Below are 15623 nucleotides of genomic sequence, written 5' to 3' on the forward strand. Positions count from 1 at the left end.
TTTCATGGCAACAGTTTTCCCTTCTGGCGGTGCCATCTTTCAGCAGGATAATGCCCCCTGCCACACTGCCCGGATTGTTTGAGACTGGCTCGTGGAACATGAGGAAGACTTCCAGGTATTGCCCTGGCCTCCAAATTCCCCAGACATCAGTCTCATTGGGCATCTGTGGTTTGCATTGGAAGAGCAACTCCATGATCTGCGAAGTCTCAACTATGGACCGTACAGGAGTTAAATGATCTGCTGGTTACGTGTTGGTACCAGATACCACAAGACACATTTGGAAATCTTGTAGCATCCATGCCTCGCTGGGTACAAGCTGTTTTGGCTGCACGTGGAGGACTAACATCATATTAGATAGGTGGTCATAATGTTTTGGCTCATCAGTGTATATATACACCATAAGAATGGCGAATTTTCATTAGTTCCATTCAATTTTGTTATAACAAAGTTTGTAGGTGGTTTGGGCAGCCTTTTTTGAATTAAACAAACTATTCACAAGTTGTGGTGCCCAATTTGGACTTCAGATTTTATTGTAAATATATTTCAAATTATTAATACTAAAATGCTTGTAAAACTGTATATCATCAGTGGGTAGCTGTAGCAACTTCAAAATAGATCGCATTTCAGATAATCTGATATTGAATTAATGAGGATGTACAGTATTTATGTTTCAGAAAATAAACTTTTATATTAAAAGTGATAACACATATTGTCCATTAGTAAGCAGTAATCTGTTTATAGAATAGAATGAAAATTGATTTTTTTCCTTTTTTTTTTTCCTTTGTGAAATGTATATTTGTACATTATGAATTTATACATACAGAAAAACTATACTCTATAACTATTTTGGAACTAAATATTATTCTATATTATATTCTATATTTTATAATACAGTAATCTTCGTTATAAAATATAGAATGAATCTCAGATCTGTGGTCAATTCTTATTGTCACTTTCAGTATTGTTGTAATTAGCATAGTTGGAGATTCATTTTGTATAGGGTTTAAAAAAGTCTTAAGAAAAACTATATAAATTGATTTGAAATTTGTATGTAAAGCATCACTGTATAATAATGAAGGAATTTTTATTAATTTTTTTTTATCCCCTGGCATTTACTGCTGTGAAGGGAATTTGTCACTCACCATTGTAACACTTTATTTAGTATGGTAGGACAAATAAAGATTATTTATTTATGAATGTTCTTATGTTTAAAAAAGCTATTGGTAAGTTTTAGGTTGTTGAAAATACAGAAATCTTTAATATTTCTTTGTTGATGATTCCTGTTTCCAAACATCCAATATTGGATGATTTATAAGCATTAGTTGCCAAATAGAATTACAATCTCTCTCTCTCTCTCTGTTTCATTCAGGGGCTATCCTAATGTATTTAATAGAATTCCTTTCTCTCCTGATTATTTTCCTGCATTAGTGTATATGAGTATATTCCAAAGATATTAAATATTTTATTCTAATTTTAACTAATATATACGAGATCAAGGCATAGACATCCCATACATTGATATTTTAAGAAAATATATGAGAACGCTACCTCCTTTATTAGACTAGACAAAGACAGTAGCAAATGTAAAATTGAGAATGGAGTTCGACAAGGAGACAATATCTCTAAAGTTGTTTACTGCTGCCCTTGAGGAAGCTTTCAGAAGATTGCACTGGTTGCAGAAAGGTTTGAATGTAGAGTACCTAAGCCATTTACGATTTTTGCAGATGACATTGTGATGATAAGCCATGATCCCAAAGAATTAGAAGAAAATCTTAATTATTTATGCAGAGTTAGTAAGGATTTCGGACTAAAGATGAATATGGTTAAAACAAAAGTAATGATGAACAAGTATGCCACAGGAGGGGATATAATCATTGATGGAGCAGAAATTGAAAAGGTGGATTCATATACTTATCTGGGACAAGTCATTAGCTGTAATAATGATAAATGGCTGGAAGTCAAGAAAAGAATAAATTTTGGATGGATAGCATTCAGGAAATATAGTCACATACTGAGGAACAGTATCCCTTTTGTTTGGAACGTAAAGTAATGAACCAATGCGTACTTCCCACCATGACTTATGGAAGCGAAACTTGGGCACTCACCAAAAGAATGGAAGAGAAGCTGAAAACTACACAGTGAAGAATGGAACAAATTATATTAAGAATAAGACTGTTGGATAAAAAGGGAAACATGTGGATTAGGCAGCATACTCAAGTAAACGACATTCTTATCAAAACTAAAGAACTGAAATGGACTTGGGCAAGACACAGCTCAGAGACACAATGACGGATGGACCAAGAAGATAACAGAATGGTACCCAAGATGAGTTAAAATAAAACTTAGAAGACAGCAATGGAGATATGAAGACAATGAAGATATGAAGACAGCAATGAAGACAGATGAAATTCAAGAGTTTGTGGGCAGTAAATGGATGGTCAATGCACAAAACAGAAGGAACTGGAAAGTTGCTGGAGTGGCTTTCATCCTGCAGTGGATTGAAAATGGCTGATGATGATGATCATGATGATGTGAAATCAAAGCGTGTAATTGACTACCTTGTTTTTCTCCTATTTCTTGATAACACTACCACCCTTGAAGGCCAATTATTTTCTGAGATCCTCTCTTTTTCTTCTTTAGTCTCAGTTATTTTAGCTCAGTCAGTATTTGTATTTCTAAGTTCAGCTTTTAATTCTTTCATTTTTAGCATTAGCATTAGTAGAGGCATGTGATGCAAGAAACCAAGCTTATACAGCATCAGCCAAAAAAAAAAAAAAAAAAACCCACTTCCCATTTTACCCATCCATTCACTCGACAAGTTTGCCCACTTCTTCCTTGAATTTATTTAAGCTATCAACTTCCACAACAACAGATGGAAGTTTGTTCCAGCAATCAACTACCCGTTGGCTAAAGACAAATTTCTGCACATCTATTTGACAAATGTCTTTCCTTAATTTCAGTTTATGCCCCCTCAGGTTTGTAATCTGAGCAAGAGGAAGAATCCCATCAGCATTGAGCCTGCTCAATCCATTCAAGGCCTTATACACCTCAATCACATCACCTCGCAGAATTTTGTGTGTAATTCCATGTACATTCCAAGTATCAGTTTTTAATTTTCCAAACAGTAGTCCATTTCATTTCAGTTAAAGTAAGTCAGTTTGACTTACTTTAAAATTCCATTTTAAAGCTGTTCTGTTTTTCTTGAGAGGTTTTTGACTAAAGTATTATTTCCCCTGGAGCTTCCCAACCTTGGCAAGGTAAGTTCTGTGAGGGATAGCATTTCTTCTATTCTAGGTGTCATAATTATACCAATAATAATTTTATATAGGTAATAAATCAGTAGGAGCAGCCCTGTTATATTCAGCTAAAATTAAATTAAATTAAATTTTATATATGTAATTCAGGTTGCAAGGAATTTTTTCATTAGTTAGGTACTTTGAAGTGGTTGGTTGATCATGTGTACCAGGAAAAGGAAGAAGAATTCTCTGACTATTTGGATGAAAATTTTTCAGCAGATGAATTAGTAAGTATTATGTGTTTTTCTTGTTATTTATGATTTTGAAGTGCATTCAGGATATAAATTTAAATTCAAATTCTTCCCAACAAAAAAAGCATTGTTCCTGTGTACTAATAGATGTTTCTTCAAAAATGCACAGGAAAAAAAATGAATAATGAGAGAAAAAAAAAAATTTTTTTTTTTTTCATTTTTTTAAAAATACTTAATTTCTTCCCTTCAGTATAAAAGTGGAATCATTCAAAAGTCATAGTAACTTAGTGATTATGTATTATTTAGACTAAAGTTTTATTTTGACTAAAAGTGTTCCTCCCATGCTTTCTAAGATAAAAGAAATTCTATGTTGGTTTAGATTGAATTTACACTTAATATTGATACTACGCTTAAGTTCTTTAGAAGTTTGAAATAATATTAAGTGCATATTTTAAAATATTTTTAGATATATTGAGAATGGTCAGAGAAAGGTGTTGCACTTGTGTCAATATGAATTTTATACTTTGTTTGAATTGGTAATTTTATAAATAAATAAAACTGGTTCCTTCTGTTAACTTATGAAATTATTCTCACTTTGTCATTTGTGCTGAAATTCAACAGTCTTGTTGTTCTGCAATATAGAGATCCTCTGCTTGCACTATTGTTCTGTTGGAACTCTTAGTATAATGGGTATAACCCCGACATGCAAGGTCAGAAAATGAATGTCTAGTGTCCTGGAGGTGGCCACTTAGTTCTGAACTTCAGCAGAGATTGAGGTATGACATTTATACCATGCAGCAGAATGGTTGAGCCTCTACGACACTAGGAAATACTAGGTGGCAATGACTCCCAGCATTTGCTGAAATTCCTCCACTTTGCATAATGGAAGCTTGAAGTGTGCAAAAAAAGTGTTTCACTTTAAGAGTGTGGCATGTCTCTGTATTTGATATTTCTTATATATCAAGGGTACAGCTTTAAAGCAGTTTTAGTAAGCTAGCTGTCATATAGTCCATTCAAACCTATTTATAATGCACTGTGAAGCTTCCAGATTAGCTTATGTGTGTGTGCGAACACTAGCTGATCTGGATGCTTGTTGCCTCTATTCGGCCAATTGCGACTGGAAGGAGCTTGAGGTGTGTGTGTGTGTGTGTGTGTGTGTGCGTGTGCGTGCGTGCGTGCGCGAACACTAGCTGATCTGGATGCTTGTTGCTTCTATTCGGCCAATTGCGACTGGAAGGAGCTTGAGGTGTGTGTGTGTGTGTGTGGAGGGAGGGGAGGATGTTGTAGTAGGGTTTCAGCAACTAAGGCCATATTGCTCTGTATATTCTGTCTGTAAATTACGTGCGTTCTGTGGTCACTTTTCTGTTTGCTGGATGAAAACCCCAAGTATTTCCCCTATACAACACCATGCTACCCTCACCTGAGATCAACTAACTCAGCAACATTGTGAAAACGGCCAATAAAAATTCCTCATGTTATTGACGGAACTCGAACTTGGGTATTTTCCATCCGGTGTGGAGAGGACAGCAATTCTACCAACTTGCTACCCATGCGGGCTGGAGTGGGGAGGGGTGGCACTGGCAAGGCTTTGTTATTTTCAAGAATCTGGCTGGTAGATGGCATATCTAAAAACTTTGTCACTTATACATGTTAACTCCCAAACCAATGGAACAGACTTATCTGCAAAAAGAACTAAACCTTCCAAAAACTTCCCACTTCTTTTCACAAACATATATGGTCTCAGTTTTAATATTGGTGATGTCCATTAGAATTTGTCAAATCCCACCATTTCTGACAGAATCTTAGTTATGGGTTGCTTCAGCTACTGCTCATCTCATTTATCCTGATTATTCTCTTGATTCCTTCTGCTGTAAAGGTGGAACTTCTACATGTCTGCTTTAATATTCCAATAAACTAAGATAAATGCTAATTTAAAAGTGATAAAACTGAGAATAAAATAAGTCCAATAAAAGTGATTAAAAACTTTTGGAATTGTTTTGAATTGGATTTGTTTTATCTTTGGAAGCTACTTTGGAAGCTTGAGAAGCAAAATGCTTCTTTGAAGTACATTTCATTTATCTTTTTTATACAAATTTTTTGTTTATTTAACTTTCCACTGATTGACTAAATTTTAATTTTTGTAGTTTCAGTCATTAATAGCAAGAATTATTGAATGATATGAAGCAGGCTTAGGTTAATGCCTGGAATAAAGGACCGTACTAAACATTTAAATATTGTTTAGATCCTTAAATTTAGATTTAAGGATTATTGAATGATATGATTTCTGATGCTTATGGATTTTTTTATAATAATTTTTAATCTGTGACACTTTAGTAGGAACAAAAACAATAGATGGCTCATGATCACTCACTACCCTTTCTATTCCATTGTGTTATATAGATCAGCAAGTCAAGTGAAGTGACCCTTTTTTGACCTTTCTTTTTTTCTTTTTTTTTGGTCAACACGATATGCATTTTTATTTTTTTATAATGAAATACAGCAAAATCTTGCTTTTATGGACTTATTGAGGGGCAGCCTGTCTCCTTTTTAACTCAAAAGAAATACAGTTGCTGAAGATGCTACAATATTGTGCAAAAGTTATGTACAATCTAATAATAATAATAATATTAAATTAAACGTTGCATTTTATTGCACTCATTGTTTGGAGTTGAGAGCTTGAAATTTTATCATTAGTAAACTAGTATCAAAATAGTATCATTAGTAAACTCTGTCAGAAGCTTATTTAGAGTGTGAAGCTCTCATTTGTCCTCGCTGGAGGTTCAGATATACTGAACCTCCAGTATATCTTACCGATATCTGACTCACCCAGCAGGTTGATGGAAAATGACAATGAGGAAAATCCTGATTTCTAGGCAGTTAAAGGATTTTAACTAATGGCAAATACCATCAGACCAAGGAAGTTATGTCACTGTGTCCCATACAACAAATATTGTCTATTATTTCAGAAGTCTGTTAAACTGAGCTCCATTAAGTGAGGATTCACTATGTTTCATGTATAAAATGGGTAGAGGGAGGGAAAATCATTGCTTCATATATTGTTGAGAAACACATCACTTATTTTTCATTTTGGAATGAATGGATTCTATTATAGGTTATTTTTAAATTAGATTGTGCTGTTCACTTATTAATCTTTCCTAAAAGAAAGAAAGATTTTTAAATTATTTTTTAGTTGGAGACTATAATGTAAAATTAAATTTTCTGCTTTAATTTTTGTACAATATGCATTAACAATTTCTTTCAGAATTAAAGAAAACTGCTAGAGAATTTTTCCTTTCAGAAAAATCAGATCATTCATAACTAAATGTGGTCAGCGGTCTTTTTTCTGAGAACACTGTGGGCCATGTGCAGACTATGAGCTGGGACTAAACAAATCATTATTCATAATTGATATTAACAAGCCATGTAAATTTAGAATTTAATTATGAAATCTTAAATTTATTTTAATTAATGATAATAGAAAATTTATCAGTTTTCTCACGCTTGGTCTCTATTTTTAACAACAGTCATTTTTATTTTAATAGCGTGGGATTTGTGCTGGTCAGGATGCCTTTAATAATGCATATTGGTACTTAGATGGTAAGTATATTAGTAAAATTTGTAAGTGTTTTTAGTTGATTTAAAAGTTATAAAAATGCAGTATAATTTGTAAGGTACACTTTTAATTATTAGCCTTTTTAAAAGTTGAGCAATTTCTTTAAAAAAAATAAAATAATAAAATACAGAAACAATATCCAAAAACATAACATTCTGAAGATTTTCTCTTGAAGGGGGTGGGGGGGGGCAATGCTGAATGCCAACCGTAATTAAGCTAAATAATATTAAAAAAGATTGCACATATCCACAGTTTATGTATTATGTAAAATGCTTTTCCTTCTTAATTTTTATTTTTATTGACTGTATAATTTTAATTTAGTACATAGTACTTATCCCTTATTTGGCAAGCTAGGACACATGCAAGGAAAGGGGATTTACTGAATTTTGGATCCTAAGCTAAGAGTATACTTAATACAATATGTCTGACTTGCATCATACATGGAAACCATCACAAGTCAGACAATTATAATTTAAATCTTAATTTTACATACCTGTAATATAAACAGGTCTTACATTTCAGACATAGATTGTAAATTCAGAATTATATATTAATTAATAACTTTTTTTACTCATTTTCAGCCGAGGAATGGACATGTTAATTGTGTTACATAATTATAGAATATCCAGCATCATATGAAGTCATATAAAATTATCACTGCCTTTATTTAAATTTTTGCTTGTCATTCTTATTCTGTTGTGGTTTACTTAGTTGGGTGAGTGAACAGTTTTTACTATCATGGTCTGTAAAACTATGAGAAGAGTAGATCTTGGTGATGAAGCCAGCAGTGGTGCACTTCCCTAATGTCTTATGGGGAATGTAAATGCCCATCATCCTTTGTAGTACATCCAATATACTCACAAGGGGTAGAGGTCATTAGCATTAGTAGAGGCAGATGATGCAAGAAAGCAAGCTTATACACCATCAGCCAAAAAAAAAAAAAAAAAAAAAAAAAAAACCATCTTCCCATTTCACTGATCTATTCATTTCAAATGTTTGTCTAGTGCTGCCTTGAATTTATTTAAGCTATCAACTTTTCCACAACAACAGATGAAAGTTTGTTCCAGCAATCAACTACCCTCTGGATAAAGGTGGGCGAACTTCCGCACATCTACTCTACAACTGTCTTTCCTCAGTTTGAATCTATACCCGCTATGTAATCTGAGCAAGAGGAAGAATCTCATCAGCATTGAGCCTGCTCATTCCATTCAAGGCCTTGTACACCTCAATCAGATCACTTCCCAGGTGTCTAGTCTCCAGAAGCTGCAATTTGCAAAACTTAAGCCTTTCTTCATAAGAGCACCCTCTTTGTTCCCTTCACCAGTAATGTTGCCCTTCTCTGTACTCGTTGCAACTCTACATCCTTCCTAAAATGAGGCTTCTAGACCTGTACGCAGTACTCAAGGTGTGGCCTGACCACTGCTTTATACAAGGGGATAATCACCTCCTTATCACTGCTCGCAAAATTCCCCGTATATCATTGACAAGACCCCCAGGACCTACTTTGGGTCCTGTCTGCACTGCTCAGAAAACTTCACGATTACCCCCAGGTCTCTTTCATTCTCCACTACCCTAAACGTAACACCACATAGTTGGTACATTTCTCTGGGGTTACTGGGGTTAATGTGATAGAAACCTTCTAGGATGCTCAATATCCGAATTTATTAACACTGAGTCAGTTTGTCTACGGGTACTACATATATCTGTTTGTTTAGTAATATCATGTCAAGTAATGGTATTACTTGACTTGACATTATCTCTGCAATAGACATTAACAATATGTTTCCCCATCACTTTATCGCAAAATAGAGTGGTCTGTATTAAGTGATCTTCATAAACCATTTTTTAATAGTGTATTCCAAACAAACGCAATTGCTTTATAAGCAGGAAACCAAAGCATTATTTAAGAAAGCAACTGGGAGCAAATATATGCAGTTAAGCAAGAACAATAAGCAGCTAGCTCAGTACTTACCAGTAGATGATGCTCATGCATATCAACAACCAAAGGTTTGTTATCACTCTTGTTGAATGCAGAATGTGTGGCAGAGAAAACCAAACAGAATTATACATGAAATAAATTCTGAAAATATCCAATTACAAATAAATTGATTGCATTATCCCGTATGTGGGATAATGCAATCGATTTATTTGTAATTGGATTATCCCTTGTTGCATTATCCCTTATGTGGGATAATGCAACCTGTTGATTGCGTTATCCCAATATATATACACTGCCCTACCATTAATATCCAGACACCCTTCCATGGATTGGAGAAACAGGTCCTATGCATGCAACATGTCACAGAACCTGCTATAAATATGCTTTGAATAATATACTGGGCTTCCCAAAAAAACGGCCTGTTAAACCCCGAAAACTAACAGAACGGGACAAGAGAGTTCTGCAAAGAACTGTGCGCCAGATCGTAATTTTCCATTGTCTTAGTCACACAAACCCTGTTTTGAGTATTGGAACTAATGTCAGCACTAGTACAACACAAAGGATACTCCATGATATGGGTTACAATTGTTGTGCAGCTGTTCACAAGCCATTGATCACTTCAAGAAATGTAAGACACCAATTAATATGGTGTAGGGAGTGCAAATCCTGGACTGTAAAGCAGTGGAAAACAGTCCTATGGACAGATGAGTCAAGGTTCGCACTCTACTAGTCTGATGGCCTTTCCTGGGTGTGGCGAATTCCAGGGGAACAGTTCCTTCCTGATTGTATCCTCCCAACAATGAAGTTTGGTGGAGGCAGTGTCATGGTATGAGGCTCCTTTCATTGTTTGTGTTGGGCCCATTAGTCGTTATCGACAAAACCATGAATACTGTGCAATACCAGGGCAACCTGGACTATTATGCACTTCAAATGTTATGGCAATACTTCAAGGAAGGCCCATGTGTGTATCAACAAGGCAATGTGCCATGCCATACTGCTCGGGTCATAACAGAGTGGTTTGAGGACATGGGTGCAGAATAGTTGGATTGGCCAACCCAGAGTCCTGATCTGAACCCTATTGAGCATCTTTGGGATGTTTTGGATTGTCGGGTATGCGCACGTTGAGATCGCCCAAAGAACAGGGATGAACTGGTGGCTGTGTTAAAGGCTGAGTAGAGGAACATATCACCTGACATTTATAAAAAGCTGGTTGATGTACTTTGCAAAGATTGAAGGCCATCATAAAAGTAAAAGGTTTCAGCACAAAATATTAAATGTCACAATAGAAGCTCTTGTTTTGTCTAAAGGCAGGTGTCCAGATATTAATGGTAGGGCAGTTATATATATAGTGGATGACAAAAAACTGCATCATCTTAAAAAAAGTAACATTTGTAGTGAAACATATAAGATATTGTTTGATTGCAATCATTTTTGTTTGTCACAAAGCAAAGGTATTGCCTCAGATAACACTTCTATTGCATCAGTCGTTTCTATAAATACAGTGTTGGAAGGATATACACACTCATTAGTATCCTATTTTGTGGAGGTATAAGCATAGCTCCATATGTTTAGTTGACACCAAAAAAAAAAGTGTAACTGTTGTTCTGTCCCAGGAAGGGCTTTCTACACGTGGTATCGCCGATAAAATGGGCTGCCACAAGTCAACAGTATCCCGAGTGCTGAAATTAAAGCATGAAACTGGTGATGTGAAGAGAAGACCTGAAGGTGCTTCCGTAGCCAGGTGGGAAGGAGCAGCAGTGCGTAGCACACGCTTCTTGATTAGACCGGGGTTCGAGCCCATCACCACCAAATACTGGAGAATGCGGAAAGGTCAGGGAATGACCACCACATATTTCCGGAGCAATATGGCCTTAGTTGCTAATGCTCCTTAAAACCAAATAACAAACAAACAACAAACAGAAGACCTGAATCAGGCCATAAGAGAGTGACTACACCTTCTCAAGATCGATATTTGCAATAGTTATGCCTTTGTAATCGCCATGCTAGTTAGTGCTCCTTATCTAAAACTGGACTTTGAGATGGCCTCTGGTGTTGAAACAAGTGCACAAAATGTCCAAAGACGGCTTTTGGAATGTGGTCTGTATGCCTATCGGCCCAAGACGAGGCCTTTGTTGACCCAACAGATGAGGGAGAAGTGACTTGCTTGGGCTGAAACACGTTTCATGGACAACAGAGTAATCGGACACTATCTTTTCTGATGAATCGAAATTCAACCTGCATGGCTTGGGTGGGAAGTGATATGTCAGAAGATGAAAATTGGAGGCATACCATCCTGACTGCATAACACTGACTGTAAAGTTCCCTGCCAGTCAGATGGTCTGGGGATGCATAGCAATCAAAGGGGTGGGACGAATTAAGTTTATTAACAGAATGGTGAATGTAGAAACCTACACTGCTATCTCTGAGGAGTACCCAAAACCCGTTATTAGGGATCACCACACAGACGTCCAAAACTGGATTTTTCAACAGGACTCAGCAACTTGCCACATAGCAAAATTGGTAAGTTTTATGCTATTTAGATTTAATGATGAGTTTGTCTTCTTGTCTCGCAAGGCTTAAAACATACTTACACCAATGTTTTCCCTCGTTTTTCTCCCTTAAGATGCAGTCATACTTCAGAAATGTTGGCATTACAGCATTGGACTGGCCTGGCAACAGTCAGATTTGAACTCTATTGAAAATTGCTGGAACATAATGTCGTCTAAAATTGCTCAGAAGAAGCCAACAAGTAAGATTCAGCTGCAGGAGAGCATTGTAAGGGTGTGGTACCACGAAATTGGGCAACCATATATCCAGAAGTTGATTAACTCTATGCTAGATCGTTGCAAGGCTGTAATTGCAGCTCGAGGAGGAACAAAAAAATATTGAGGACTTATTTTGCTGATTTACAGTACATAATACTATTACATTAACTTGTCATTTTAGTTTGTACATGTAAATACAATAAAATGTATGTTTGGTTGTCATGATTGCCATTTGCATGATTTCTCGTATTTCCATGAATTATGCATTTTACCCTTTGGGAAGATATTTATGGCAATTTGGTACATCACTTGGGGTCTTTTTATTGGATTTCATTCACAGAGATATATATCACATTTAACAAATGCATTTCGAGCATTTCTGCAACCCAGCGCAAAACACACTATTTGCAAAATTCATAAGTGATAACAGTTTTTTTTGTCTGCCACTGTATATATATATAAAAAAAAGCAAAGGCTGAAGCAAGACAGATTTGGATCAAAGCCAAGGCAAATTCTTGGATCACATTTGTATTCACACTCATTGAGAACTCTAATCCTTGTTCAGTGTGGAGATGAATCTGGATATTGAATAGCAAATATCCCAGTATACAATTTTATTGGGAAGATTATCTCCTTGGCAGATATTATCTAAAATTCTAGATGATTCTTTTGCTGCTATATCAGTGGTTACAAACTACAGCATTGATTTTCCAAGACTTAAAGCACAAGCTGAACAAAGCAAATTGAACTTCTCAACTACTACACATCATTCATATAATTTACCATTTTGAAAAGAGGAACTACTTTCAAATGGGCTGCTGTCTGGATAGTATAAGAGTGTTGCAGAGGTGGATGATTTTTATTATACTGTGATTCAACTTTGCTTTTCTCAAACATGTAAAAGATCCTTCTTATATGCGTAATTATTGTCTGATTTCATTGATTAGCTGCTTATGTTAGAATTTAGTTCTGCATAAGATGGTAGAACAGTTGGTGACTGAGAATTATCCAAATAAAATTCACATTTTTAGGGGGTGTAGCTTGAACGGAGTACACCTATTACTCTTATAATTATTAATCAGTATATTCTGTTGAGAGTTATTTTCACTTTATATACATTGAGCTGGGGATTAAGGCAAACATTAGCCTTTCATGTGAGAAAAACCAAGTCAACCAGTATAGCTATGTTAAAGTGTTTTTTTTTTTTTTTTTGTAGAATTCTGTGCACACATTAGTATACCAGTGATACCGGGCAGGTACAAAATTTCTTGGTAAAGATGACATGGCTGTCAATCAGTTAATTGGAAAAATGAACAACAGCCTAAGGCAGAGAGAAACTTTAGCTTACAATTCTTAATAAGAGAATTATACACTGGCCTACCAGTTCAGTCGAAAATGTAGTGTTTTTATATCTACATGCCTGTGATGTACTGGGCTGCTTGGTTCAAAAAGCCCATAACTGTAATAATTGTAGTTGCTTATAGAAAAGGCGGACAACATCTATTATGGTTATAGTTGCTCATGTAGTGGCAATATTGGTAACCATGGTAGCAGAGTTCATCCATGTATATGTGGAGACAGTGTCTAGAGTTTGTAATGTTCATTTACTTTCTACTATAGAAGCATTGTTTATGGTTTATAATGTATAATTGCCAACCCTTGTAAGGTGGGGGGGTCAAAACAGGCATAAAAAAAAAAAAAAAGATTTTCTGGTTTTTAAAGTTTATGCTCTACAAAAATTTAATTTCACTGACATCATACACATTTTATATTAAAATACAACCATGGGATTGTTTTCCAGTACAATGTGTTTTAAAAAATTAGTAGCATACCTGAGATTTTTCTCTCTTAATTTCTGTTTGATTGTATTTTAGTAATTGAATGATTATGATTTCTTTGAGAAATATACTGTTACTGATTTTGTCCTCTTCAGAAATGTTGAGCCAAAGTGTTGTTTATAACAATGGCTCTGCCATCTAGACTTGGGGGAATTGTTAAAATGCCAAGAATAACTTGGGATAATTTGTTATATTTCAAGCTTCCTTATGCATGCATCAGTTTACTAAGGCCCACTGTCAGGAGCGGATTAAGGTCGGTTGAGGCCCCGGGCGCAGAAGAAAAAATTGGACCCCTTAAAAAAAAGAGAGAGACAGCGAAAATAAAAATACATGTTAACCATTTTTTTAAATAAATAAAAAATATTATGTACTATTAATGTTTTATTTCCAATAAAATTTGAATATAATATATGTATAATATTAATAATAGCATAATCTAGTTAATCTAGTACCAAATCTAGTTTCGGCAAGTGCTGTGGCACCAGATGATATTTAAAACCATTTGACTTTGATAGAGCTGTAATCACTTTATTCTTGAGAAAGCCACGACAGCTGTTACAAGCTGACATCCTCATTTGGAAATGCTGTTTGAAGAAGAGCATGATCTCGAGCTGCTACAATCTTCACATCGTTCTTGAAACAAATCCGATCACACATGCAACAGACTGACGCTATGCTGCTGCAACAGGATCTGGAAAGGTTGAACAGATGGGCTGAGAGGTGGCAAATGAGGTTTAACATTGACAAATGTAAAGTGCTGCATATGGGAAACAGTAACCCCAGAGCAACGTATCAACTCTGCGGTACTACACTGACAGTGGTGGAGAATGAAAAGGACCTGGGGGTAATTGTGCAGGCAGATATGAAGTTCTCTGAGCAGTGCAGACGAGCTGCAAGAGTAGCTCATGGTGTCTTGTCAATGATATACAGGAATTTTTCTAGCAGGGATAAGGAGGTGATTATTCCCTTGTATAAGGCAATGGTAAGGCCACATCTTGAGTACTGTATACAGGTCTGGAGGCCTCATTTCAAGAAGGATGTAGAGCTGCTGGAACGGGTACAGAGAAGGGTAACAAGATTAGTAAATGGAACAAAGGGTTGCTCTTACGAAGAAAGGCTTAAGTTTTGCAAATTACAGAGTTTGGAGACTAGGCACCGGCGAGGTGATCTGATAGAGGTGTATAAGGCTTTGAATGGTTTGAGCATGCTCAATGCCCATGGGATTCTTCATCTTTCTCAGAATAATCAGCTCAGAGGGCATAAATTCAAATTGAGGAAGGATGGATGTCGCATAGATGTGCGGAAATTTGCCTTTGGCCAGCGGGTGGTTGGTTGGTTGGTGGAACCGACTTCCATCACTTGTTGTTGAAGTTGATAGCCTAAACAAATTTAAAGCTCAACTGGACAGGTATTTCGAACGAACGGAGGGGTGAAATGGGAGCGGGTTTTTTTTTTTTTTTTGGCTGATGCTGAATAAGCTTGCTTTCTTGCATCATATGCCTCTGCTAATGCTAATGCTAATAATAATAATCACAAAGTTTTGAACTAATAGTTGAACATATTAGTTCAACTATTAGTTGAACTAATATGTTAAACTAATTTGTTGGGGTTTTGCGTGGGCCCTTCAGAAGTCAGGGCCTAGGGCGCGTGCCCAGTGCACCCGCTGTTAAATCCGCCTCTGCCCACTGTGTAGCAATTAATATGGAAACTTATCAATTATTATGGAAACAGTTATTACCATTATTTTGAAAACTTTTATTAAAGAACAACTGCCAGAACTAATATTACAAAATATCTATTTCTCTATCTTCATTGTTGTTATGGAGTACAGGTAACCCTCGTATAACATGGTAGTTTGGTTATACGAAAGTGTGTTATACGGGACTAAGTACCAGTACAAAAAGGGGTTTACATTCCAGAAGCTAACAAAAATACACCATTTTTTTTTTATAACTATCAGAAACTTAATTTTTATAGTAGT

At 35.7% G+C, this 15623-nt stretch overlaps 1 protein-coding gene across 1 annotated transcript in view; it reads left to right on the forward strand.

Annotated features, from left to right (window-relative positions):
• The window catches only part of lgs (BCL9 domain-containing protein legless), a 402368-nt gene that overhangs the window by 246906 nt on the left and 139839 nt on the right, over positions 1-15623 (forward strand). The window contains exons 5-6 of the mRNA XM_090374845.1: positions 3428-3523; positions 7030-7084. Coding sequence (XP_090230971.1) covers positions 3428-3523; positions 7030-7084 — 151 coding nt within the window. The remainder of the gene's footprint in view (positions 1-3427; positions 3524-7029; positions 7085-15623) is intronic.

This window comes from Mastigoproctus giganteus, chromosome 5 (genome assembly GCF_048544385.1).
Source record: "Mastigoproctus giganteus isolate SK-2022 chromosome 5, ASM4854438v1, whole genome shotgun sequence".
NCBI lineage: Eukaryota > Metazoa > Arthropoda > Arachnida > Uropygi > Thelyphonidae > Mastigoproctus > Mastigoproctus giganteus.